The sequence below is a fragment of the Magnolia sinica genome, chromosome 12 (genome assembly GCF_029962835.1).
Source record: "Magnolia sinica isolate HGM2019 chromosome 12, MsV1, whole genome shotgun sequence".
Lineage (NCBI taxonomy): Eukaryota > Viridiplantae > Streptophyta > Magnoliopsida > Magnoliales > Magnoliaceae > Magnolia > Magnolia sinica.
The window spans coordinates 17,380,808-17,393,304 of NC_080584.1; the positions used below are offsets into that span (position 1 = coordinate 17,380,808).

The window sequence follows — 12,497 nt, forward strand, 5'->3', positions numbered from 1 at the left end:
ATAAAAATAAATAAGGCAAGAGATTCTTCTCACTGGTGATCATGAATAAGCACATCAGAACATAAATCTATTTATTTATTTTAGATAAGCTGGACTCAAACCCGCCCGCTCTACCATTGAGCAAAAAGAAAAGTACCATTTATTTATTCAATCTCCTTGCATATGATAGATTAAGTGAAGGAAGGGGAGTTGACTCATATTTTCAGTGAAAATTTATTTAAGCACTTGATAAGTTAGATTTTCCAAACCATCGGAATTAGTGAAAATAACTGAAACCATCAGAATTAGTGAAAATCACCGAAAATATAAAATTTCATTAATAAGTGCTGAAAATAAGTTTTACAAAACAGCCCACAAGAGCAATTTGAGGGCAACTAATGACCAAAACTGTGATTATCACTATTTGGTCATTTTCCTCACAATCAAACAATTGCCTCAAGCGAACCTAAAATCATCAAACCTGTCACTAAAAGAAGGAAAAAACAACAACAACAAATCTCCAGGCTAAACACTGGCCAATCTAGCATTAGTTTTGCTTTTCAAATGCCCACTTTATATTATCAGGACATAGAATCTTTACAAGTAGTGACAGACCTTGTAGAAGCTTAGATGCAACTAGTCACTTCCCAAAAGCCTCCTCTTATAAGGTCTGGTCTTCTTCTTTTTTGTTTTCTTTTTTCTTTTTTTAAAAAGGATTATCTGGCCAATTTATTGAAAGGCGCAAAGAATTAAAGACACAGCAAAAAAAAAAATTTACAGTCTCGTAAAGATTTTATACAAGAAGCCCATTCAACAACAAAGTTCTTGATTTTCAGAATGACTTCCCCTTATTTGGAAGCCTCATCCCAGAAACATCCGGTCTTTCCAATGCCTCCTTCCTAACAGCAGCTTCTAAATGCAGGAAGCAGTATGAATGGTCTCCTGACAGCTCTCGAAATTGCACTCGGTCTGACTAAGCTATGTGATTGGATAGAGTGATTCCATAATAGCATGTTTGTGCGAGAGAACTGGATTGTTAATCACGCTGAATCATAAATCAACCTGTTGTAGTCAAGTGGAGTACAGGGTTTATCAGCAAAATAATGGTTGAAAATGACTAACCAGCAGTCTACAATCAAAGTGCATGTGTAGCACCTGATGAGCAATCAGCCCGATATCCAGCAGGCAGACACAAATGTCGCAAGTAGGACTCGGCACAGTCAGAATTTGGAAGTCACTTCGCCTTGTGACGAACCCACCAAAACTTCTTTCACCTCTCTTCCAAATCCAGTAATGAAGCCGTCACATCTGGAACATACCCCATGGCTTTCATCTTCTCTCTCAATTCATCTAACTTGGCATATATATCCTCCTTCCTGGGGTGATTCTGGTCCCCAGCAAAGAACTTATGCACTCTGCCTCCAATGACAATCCAACTAAACCCGGGTTCTTTCTTCACACCTCTCTCTTTCATCACATTTCTTAAACTAAGCCCATTACTCAAACTGCCTGTCTCAATATATGTATTCGATAGAAGCACATAAGTCGCAGAATAATCTGGTCTAACTGATAGGATCTTCTTGGCAGCGATTTCTCCCAGCTCAACATTACCGTGGACCCTACATGCACCCAATAAGGTCTGCCACACCATTTCAGTTGGGTTGATGGGCATGCCATTAATGAACTCCATCGCATCATCGAAGCGGCCAACTCGAGCTAAAATATCGACCACACAAGCATAATGTTCCATCTCAGGCATGAGGCCATACCTTTCCTTCATAGAATCAAAATAAAGGAGCCCTTCATTGACCATGCCTCCATGACTGCAAGCAAACAAAACGCATAAAATGGTAACCTTGTTCGGCTTGATCCCTGAATCCTCCATCTCCCTGAAGTGTCGAAGAGCTCTGTTTGAAAAACCATGTTGGGCATAACCCCAGATTATCGCGGTCCATGAAACAATGTCTGGATTAATGATCTCCTCAAAAACCTTCTCAGCCTCAGCAATACTACCACATTTCGCATACATATCAATTAGAGCACTCTCAACACAATCATCACCTCTGAACCCATCCTTGCATAAAAGCCCATGGACTTGTCGACCATAATCAAGCAAACAAAGGCTAGCACATGCAATGAGGACACTGGAAAATGTAAATTGATTCGGCTTCACATTGTCCTGCCTCATCATCGAAAAAACATTGAGCACCTTCTCCCCTTCTAAGCATTGCGCATATGCAGTAAGCATCGTGGTCCAAGACACCACATCTCTCTCTTCCATGCTCTCAAAAACCTTACCTGCATCTTCAAGAGATCCGCATTTAGCATACGCATCCATGAGTGCATTGTTCACACTTAAAACCCGTGAATCGTCACCAAACATAGTGACGAGCCCATGCACTTCCCTCACATTGTGCAAACACCTTATACCCGCTAAAGCATTGAAGACACTACCATATGTGAAAAGGTCCATATATACATTTTTCACACGCATTTGGGTAAAGAGATCCAAGGCATCCTCACAAAACCCACCTTGAGAATAGCCCGAAATCATAGCATTCCATGGCGTATTCACTTCACAGTTGGTAAAATTCTTATCGAAGACTGATCTTGCATCCGTCAAGCATCCACATTTTGAATACATATCGATAAGAGCCGTCCCGGCAACAACATTAGACTCCAAATTACACTCCCTAACATAAGAATGTACTTGTCTGCCTTTACAGACATCACCCAACTTCCCAACTGCCTTCAACACACTAGCAAACGTGAATATGTTCGGCTCAAATCCTTCCTCCATCATTGATTGGAAACAATCATACGGTTCTAAATTGAGATTGTTCAATGCAAATCCCGATATCATTGCATTCCATGTAACTTGGTTATGCAGATTCATTGTCTTAAACAGTAGCACAGAATCATTGATTTTCCCAAACTTTGCATACATGGTAAGAAGAGATGTATTGACGAAAGTGTTTGACGAAAACTCACTCTTTGCAATTTGGGCATGCACCATTTTCCCATATTCGACGGAATCGAGCCCTATGCATGACTGGACAACAGTGGTATAAGCGAACTTGTCGGGTCGGACTCCATGACTCTGCATCTCACAGAAGAATCTAAACCCATCTAGAAACAACCCGTTATCAGTTGACCCTACTATCATGACAGTCCATGAGAACACGTTCCTTTCAGGCATTTCAACAAACACACGGCGAGCGTAGGTGAAATTGGAGCATTTTGCATACATGTATGCCACGTGATTGAACAGAACTAGCCATTTTCCAGCATGTTCGACATCAAAATTAGATTTTAACAAATACCCATGAGCCTTTTTGCCTTCTAGGATAGATTTCTTCGACGCACAATCGCGTAAGAGATCAATAAAGGTTTGGATTTCGGGTTTTCCATTGGAGTTGAAGTTGGTTTGGCTATAAATCTTGCTTCTTGTAATTTCATGGGATCTTTCAACGGTTGAAGCAGAGAAATATGCAATTGGGTTTCTAGTCTGCCAGAAAATTTCATGTCATTTTGTAATCAGAAAGAGTGAAAGAGAGAGAGAGAGAGAGAGAGAGAGAGAGAGAGAGAGAGAGAGACTCACTTGATTAGTTGGAATTGGAGTTTGAGAATGCCGTTGGAGAGAGTAAGGTTGAAAAAAGCCGAGCTGCAGAGAGAAACTCATGGCCATTCACGTGAGAAGAAGTGGGCATTACCACCAAGAAAACGAAGGAATCATAGGTTTCTCAACCGTAGAATATGTTTGATTTTGTGCAGCTCGGGCATAGGTCTGCAATCCTGACCGTTGGACTTTTGGGCCCACCTTGGAGATTGTCCTTGGCCTAAAATCAGTTTATAACGCGGGAAAAACGGCCAACCTGTTTGATTTTGTGGAGCGCGATTTGGCTGCGACCTCCGGAATCAGCTATGTGGGTGAGACCCTGACCGTAGGGGCCCACCTCGATGTATTCATTGTATATCCACGGAAGAGGATTGGCTACTCCCCCTTGACACCAGCCAATGGCTGGTGGTTGGTGCTCTGTGGGGCCCACCATGATGTATGTGTTTCATCCATTCCGTCCATCTATTTTCAGATGATCATTTTACAGTATGAGACCAAAAATGAGGTATATCCTAATCTCAGTTGGACCACATTACAGGAAACAGTGTTGAATGAGCATCGACCATTAAAAACATTTTGGGGGCCATAAAAGTTTTGGATCAAGCTGATTTTTGTTTTTTCCCTTCATCTGGGTCTGTATGACCTAATCAACAGATTGGATGTCAAATAAACAGTACAGTACGCTTTAGGAGGATTTTAATGGTGGATATCTAGTTAGTATTGTTTTCCTGTGGTGTAGTCCACCTGAGATTTGTATTCCTCTCATTTTTGGGATTAAGCATAAAATAATCTTTAAAAATGGATGAACGGAATGGATGAAACACATACATCATGGTGGCCCCACAGAGCACTAATCACAGCCACGGGCTGGTGTCAAGGGGAGTAGCCAATCCGTTTCCTATATCCACGCTGTTCATCTGTTTTTCTAGCTTATTTTAGACCATGGTCCCAAAAATGAAGCAGATACAAGTTACAAGTGGACTACACCACAGGAAACAATGTTCACTCACAGTTAAAAACCTTTTCTCGGCCACAATTTTTAGATCAAGCAAATTTGTTTTTTGCTTTCATACCGTTTGTGTGATGCTATGAACATGTTGGATGGTCATTAAACCGGATCGGATTGCATAATGAGTTACTCAGTTCACCATTAGAGCTATTAGGGGGCGTTTGGCCCATGGTATTAGATGGGATTGGGGGTGATAGAATTACATTTGGTCCGTTCAAATTCCATCCCTTATACTTCCATTTGGTCCCAAGCAATTGCATTTGGTTCCATGCTGGATTTTCATTGATTTTGAAATCTATTGCACTTGTGGGTCCCCGCATTGATGTATGCATTTATTCATACTATCTATCCATATACACCATCTACACGTGACGTTCCGGTCATATATGTGTACAAGTGGATGACATCTTTTGTAAATTTGGCTCATTGATTACAATTCCATGGTCAACCAAATATGATTTTGCTTAATTCAGTGATTTACGGTAGCTAGAATTTTATCCCAAAAATGAGATTGGATGACTAAAATACCATGGTATTTCCAAACACGACCTTATCATACTAAGTAAATTTTGTTGGGGCCAACATGAATGTATATGGTTTATCTACGTCGTTCCTCTATTTTTCCAGCTCATTTTTGGAGTTGAGTATATAATTGAAGCATGTCCAAAACTCAAGTGAACCATACCAAAGAAAACAGTGGGAATAATGATTTCCACAGTTGAAACCTTACTAAGCCCAATGTTTATTTGTCATCAAACTTGTTCACAAGATCACATGTATATGAAAGAAAGAAAAGCACAAATATAAGCTTGATTCAAAACTTCTATACCCCTGAGAATTTTTTTTAGGGCGGATAAAACACATAAATTACAGTGGACCCATTGAGTTTACTGAATCTGCTTCCCAGTAAACGTTACTGTGACACTAGGAATTTTTTAGCAACAGGTGTTCAATGAACACTGCTTCCTGCAGTGTGGTCCACATGAAATTTTTATCAGTTTCATTTTTCGAATAATGGCCTAAAATGTGCTGAAAAAACATATGGACAGCGTGGATATACAATGAATACATCAAGTTTGGCCCTACTGTCATCATCTCACCCACATAGCCGGTTCCCTCGTCGCAGCTGTTTTCGTGACTTTCTACAAATATCTCGAAAACTGGGAAATTTAATGTCTTAGAAGTACCGTGTAACTTGAAGTTACTCACTGGCGTCTGAAATCGTTGCAAACGGTGGTATACCGTGAAGGTAAGATGCCATTGTAGAAATCTTATTAATAGAAACTTACACCCATAGATAAGTTGGAAGTGGAAGGAATAGCTTATACTTATTTAAATATTTACGTAATGTTGATGCAGTTTTTCGGTGAATTCTCCTTCGACCTTTAGCACCTGCACGAAAGAAACAAACTGCTAAAGGAAAACCTTTGCTAAAGTAGGAGACCCTCCGATGCCAAAGTCTTTTTAGGTTTATGGGTTGTGCACATATGCGTACCTTTCACCATCCAGGGGCCCCCCTATTTATCAAGAGGGAAGATCACACAAGTGGAAAATCTTCTTTATTTAGAGGGAAGATCACAACGTTGGAGATCTTTCCTGTCAGGGATCCTCCTCAGATCATGGGTGTCCGAAATCTCCGGAATCTTGGCTTTATCTCCGAAGATCTTCGGGAGATATCTTCGGATCATTTGTTTTGGATAAGACCAAACGGTTAGTCGAGAACTAATAGGTCTATCCGACTTTTAGGTAAGATTGGATGGCTGAGGCGGATCAAACCTCGAAGGTAGGTACTACCGACCTATTTGTAGGTTGGTATCATTCTGATGTCAGTCGGCTTGTAATGTCCTTTTGATCATTATTTCCAGTAGCTATCGGCTCCCCTTGTCGAAGGTCATGCCTACCCATGGTGGCTCTGACTTATGATCAGGCAGAGCCATAGTCACGCTGACCTATGATCAAGCTGAGCTATAGTCGTGTCGACCTATGATCGGCCTGAGCTATTGGTCGGCTCTTCCCAGCCAATAATTTTCTTTTGGGTAGTTTGGTTCATAAGTTCATGCTGGTACTTGGTTTGACCTCTTTTCATGGACATCTTTCCCATAATACATAAGAAAAAAGTTTGAAACCCATAGCAATTCTTCTCTTTAGAAGCTTAGCATTCTTAATCTGTTTAGGAAATGGTACGAATATCATTATACAAGCGTACCACACCTTAAACTGATCATATATTTAGTGAAGCTCGCCGATATGTCCAATCACAATATTCAACCAATAAGAGGATCAAGACCGGTGATTAATTAGGCCCACCTTTATAAACCAGTGACTAAGCTGAGCATCGAGTTGAGTTGTACTGAGTTAGGGTTAAGCTGACTAGACCTAATTTTGAAATAAACCTAACCCAAACTCGACCCAACTCAGTATTGAGTCTAGCATGTCTGACCTGATCCGAGTCTAACCTGGAACAAGTCCAACCCAGTAACAGGCACCGAGTCAGGTTAGGTGCGAAGGAGATCCGCGAGCTGAAATCACAACTCAAAATTTAGGTGCACCTGTCAAAATTACAAAAATATATAAATAACATTTCATAGTATATATATTTAGGTTATATATATATATATATATATATATATATATATATATATATATATATATATATATATATATATATATATATATACACGAGTTGGGTTTTGGATCGAGTCGAGTCGAGTCAATAATGAGTTGGATTTCGGGTCAAGTTGAGTTGAGTTACTAGGTTACTCAAACTCGACTCGGTTTAAGTTCAGATAATACGAAGTTGACTCACCTACTCGGTTCAAGTCGAGTCAGGTTTAAACAAGTCTGCCGAGTCGAGTCGAGTCGCCCCGTGCCCAGCTCTACTAGTGACTAGGGGTGTACACGAATTGAGATAGTTCAGTCAACCAGCTCAAAAAAGCTCGAATTGACTCAGTTCGAAGTTGAGTTCGATCTGAGTCGAGCTTGTTTTTAGAGCTTGAAAATGAGTTCGAGTTGGCCCCAGCTCGACTCAACTTGGTTCGATATATAGCTTGAACTCGGCTCAACTCGGATCGACTCAGGTATTCTCTGATGTTGCTCACCAAGTGTTTGATAAAATGACTCAACGAAGTGTCGGCTGATGACAAGGAAGGTATATTAAACGAATCCCTTTTTTTTTTCTTGATTTTGATGTTGCTTACAAGGTGTTTGATAAAATACCTATAAAACCACTGCTAGTGTTTTATAATTTGAGGGTGCAGTCCATGTATTTGTGAAAATGCTGCATAGGTGAACTCGGCTCAATCTTGGCTCAAACTCGGCTCGAACTAGCCTGAGCTGCTAACCGAATCGAGCTGAGCTGGCCAGTCAAGCTCAAAGACGAAGTTAAGCCAAGCCAAGTTTGAGCTGAGGTCAACTAGTGCCCGAGCCGAGTCAAGCTGAGGCCAGCTCAACTCGGTATACACCCTACCGGTGACCCACTTCAATGAAAGGCATACATCATCAATAGCCATCGTTTTCATTCAACGGAGAAGAGACGCAAACGACTTCAAATATACATAGTTGGTCCCAAAAATGACTAAGATCCCGTACCTAATATGTAGACAGCTTCAACGTACACCAATAAACGTACCATCCACGGCCCGCCATAATGTCTAATATCAAACCAATTTTTAATTAACACTGATGTAGACAGACCTAGATGACTTTATGCACACACGGCCCAGCATCAGCCGAGACAACTAGAGGGTTCCACGTAATGCATGTGGTCCACCAAGATCACTCATAACACATTGATTTACCACAAATTCCGGTTTACCACCTATATAAGAGAGAGCCAAACAGTGGACACCATTTCAAAAGTGGACTATTGAGGCGATGTCCACTGTCTTGAACCAAACACCCTCCAATGGGAAATAATGACCCATTTAAGTCTTTGAAGATCTTGAAACAAAGATGATAAACCAAACACACTGTAAAGTAATTCGACTCATTATTTAACCTGCCAGTCATCATAAGTGGGATAGAGCTGTCACCTATACGAACTCATATGTTGGGGTGTACACAAACTAAGTTATTTCAGTTAGCTCGCTCGACTCGGTTCGAAGTTAAGTTTGAGCCCAGCCAAGCTGATTTTTTGAGCTTGAGAAAAATTCAAACTGAGTTCGAACTTGCCTGAGCTCAACTCGACTCAGATTGAACCCCAACTCGAATCGAACTTGGATCGAACTAGTTTGGTGAATCGGTAACTTGATATTGATGTTGCTCACTAAGTGTTTCATGAAATGACTTAATGAAGTGTCGGCTAGTGGCAAGAAAGGTATGTATATGAAACAAGTATAATTTTTTTTCTTGATTTTGACCTTGCATACAAGGTGTTTGATGAAATACTTGTAAACAGCTACTGCTGTTTTACATGCAGTGAGAAATTGAAAGTGCACAGCATGTGTTTGTAAAAATGCTGCAGAGGCTCGATTTTGGCTTGAACTCCACTCGAACTGGCTCGAGCTGCTGATCGAACCAAGCTGAGCTGGCCAGTCACGCTTGAAGACTAAGCCAAGCCAAGTTTGAGCCAAGGTCGGCAAGTGGCCGAGCTGGCCAGCTCGACTCCGTGTACACCCCTACTCACATGAATCCAACCGGCGGTCCCGACCACGTGGACCTTGGCGAAAAATCAAAGCCACCTATTTTGGTCTCCTTTTATTTGTTGTTTTACCCCCGTGAAGTTGTTGCACGGAAAATCTAATAAGAAAATGTGTGATAATGCAATTTTTTTACTATTTAAAATATTAAAGGTTTTACTCACTCTTGAGACGTTGGATTCAAATCAATGATGGCAATTTGTTTGGCTCAGCACCAAAAATTAAGTTGGGCTGAACTAGGCCTGGCCAAAAATTGATCAAGTGGGCCATAAGAAAATAGACATTTAGAAAATGAAAACTAAGATCTATGTACAAGATGCATGTGTTGCCTAACCAATGATTGGAACAGCGCAACCGTCCGATGCAATCATGAAATGGGGCCAATCCGGATTTGATCAGGCTGAAATGACCTATACGTAAGCTGGACTCAGACATGGATTGGCCCATATATGCTAGGCCGAGGCCTAGAAAATTGGTCCAGGAAATAGTTCTAAACTGGGTGAGATTTGATAGGATAGCAGGCCGCTGGACACATCGCCACCTCTAATTAAATAGTGGAATTTCCATACTTACAAGCAACCGACAGAATCCGACACTCCTGACCGACATTTATGTGTGCATCGGTTGGGTCATTCATCAGGTGGGCCACTTTTGATTGGACCGAATCTTGTAAAATGTGGGCCACATGTTGAATAGACCCATCTGTAAGCTTTTAACTGTCCTTTTTTTGTTCTTTCTCAAAGCCAGGCCCACCTGATGACCAGACTAGCCCATTTTTTGGGTTTTTGGGCTGCAGCACATGATATATGGGGCCCACTTGTACAAGCTGCAGGGCAACATCATTGAGATTTTATATTCCTATCCGGTGATTCTGGCCCAGTATGAATTGCCTAATCGGGTCCGCATGAAAATAGATGATTCTAGAGACTCTTGTACGTACACCAAATAGTAGTTTTTTTTTTTTGTAACCGTCCATTTTTTCGGCAGCTTCAGTCAGGTCATGACCGTGGGCCCACCTTGATGTATCTATTGTATATCCACGCCATCCATCCATTTCCCAGCTCATTTTAATGCATGGGCCTAAAATGAAGCATATTCAAATCTCAGATGGACCACACTACAGAAAACAGTGGTGATTGACCATTAAAAATCTGTTGTGGGCAACAAAAGTTTCGGATCAAGCTAATATTTGCCTTTTTACCTTCATCCAGGTCTGTTTTACCTTCTCAACAGGTTGGATGGAAAATAAAAATTGTGATGGACCCTAAGTATTTAATAGTAGGCGTTCAATGATCACTGTTTACTGTGGTGTGGTCCACCTGAAATTTGGGTCTTCTTCAGTTTTTGGGCTATATCCTAAAAGGAGATGAAAAAATGAATGGACGGCATGGATATACAATATATACATGAAGATGGGCCCCATGATCCGAACTGGACTTTTCTTCTTTCACACACACCCCCACCGGATCTGCGCCCCCATTTTCCAGTGCATGGGCCGTCGTGGTTGGACCGGGCGCATATTCAGACCGGGCCCATTATCTGGGGCCCACAGAGTTTGATCAAACAGTGATGTGGTGACTCAGATCAATCAGCCAGATTGTGGGTCCCAGTCTTGGAACTATGATGGTAGGTGTGATTGGTGGTTTGATTACATGACATGGATGACATTTGGACGGTGTAGATCACATCTAAAAATTATTAAAATTATTTTTCCTTTTGTAGTACTACATGGGGTGGATTGAACACCACTCGTCTGCAGTACATTTGGCATCCTTTATAAACTCATCTGGACCATCCAACACATTGCCCACACAATGGATGGATCATTGTCACGAAATCACACTGACCGAACGATCATAACCATCCAATTGATAGACAATAAATAGATGCCTGCAGAAAAATGAACGACAGTCCAAATTCTACAAATTGGAATGACAAAATTAGATGGCTAAGATCATCCGTGTAACCATTCCGTACAATGCTCCATTTTCAATAGGCCCACCAGCTAGAGATCCATGTCGACAGGTCAGGCTCCGTTAGCCGTTCCAGACCCGAAATACGTATCCAGATCCGATTAAATCGGGTCCAATATTTTGGTACCCACTGAAAGCACCAGGTATCATCAGATCACACTACATCCTGGCCCATAGTATAGATATTGATCAACGGCATGATCAAGTTCAACTTAGTGACTGAGGGAAGCAAATTGGGGTGGTTGTGGGGCCCACCGTGATGTATGTGTTTTATATCCACACCATCGATCCATTTTGCCGGCTCATTTTAGGGCAGGAGCCTAAAAATTGAAGCAGATCCGAAGCTCAAGTGGACCACACCATAGGAAATAGTGGTTAATGAACAGCTGTTAAAAACTTCTCGGGGGATACAAAAGTTTTGGATCAAGCTGATATTTGTGTTTTCCCTTCATCCATGGCTACATGACCTTATCAACAGGTTGGATGGCAAATAAATATTACCGTGTGCCCGAAGAAGGTTTCAATTATGGATATTACTGTCCCCACTGTTTTCTATGGTGTGGTCCACTTGATGTTTGAGATGGTCTGATTTTAAAATGGGTTTATCTAAACACTGTGGTCAACCTGATGGAAAGATCAGATCTTCCACACGTGTTCCATATTGGCATGTGTGGTCCACCTGAAATTTGGATATTCTTGAGCTGTGCATATGCTTCGGTTTTAAAACGCATACATCACCGGCGCCCCACAGCGCACAACAGCACTCATCCAATTCGCTTGCGTGACTCGAGTGTCGAAGAAGAAAAAGTAAAAAATTTCCATGCACCAATTCGCATTTGGAGACGTGTACAATCCATAGTCGCAATCAGGACCGTCCATTTGGCTAAACAGATTGTCAGTTTCAATCATAGGCTTCCTGGAAAAATGATACATGTCAAAGCCGAATACAACTTAAATCTAACCAAATGCCTTGTGATCCCTTGCACTAAAATAATTAAATTAAGATTGAATCTGTAAAGACTGGCATAACTACACAGCTATCAATTATAAGAAATCGAATAATTTGTGAGGATAAGGGTTAATTTTTCAAATGAATTCTTTTTTACTTAGGAAGTAATGGCTTTTTATTACCAAGGTGATAACTTATATCATTTTAATTAACAAAGTAATACTCAAAAGTAAAAATAAAAAGCTAATTATCAATTTTTATTAATTTGATAGAGAATGCATTACAATTGGTGAATAGGTAAAGAAAGCATAAGAGACTACCTACAGCCTTT

At 40.9% G+C, this 12,497-nt stretch overlaps 1 protein-coding gene across 1 annotated transcript; it reads right to left on the reverse strand.

Annotated features, from left to right (window-relative positions):
• Nucleotides 1-690: 690 nt before the first annotated feature.
• On the reverse strand, nucleotides 691-3,839 carry LOC131221033 (pentatricopeptide repeat-containing protein At3g53360, mitochondrial-like). The gene is made up of 2 exons (XM_058216109.1): nucleotides 3,581-3,839; nucleotides 691-3,487 (listed from the first exon to the last, which is right to left on the reverse strand). The coding sequence occupies exons 1-2, from the start codon at nucleotides 3,665-3,667 to the stop codon at nucleotides 1,250-1,252; spliced, it is 2,325 nt and encodes a 774-aa protein (XP_058072092.1). The 5' UTR covers nucleotides 3,668-3,839; the 3' UTR covers nucleotides 691-1,249.
• Between the last annotated feature and the right edge of the window lie 8,658 nt (nucleotides 3,840-12,497).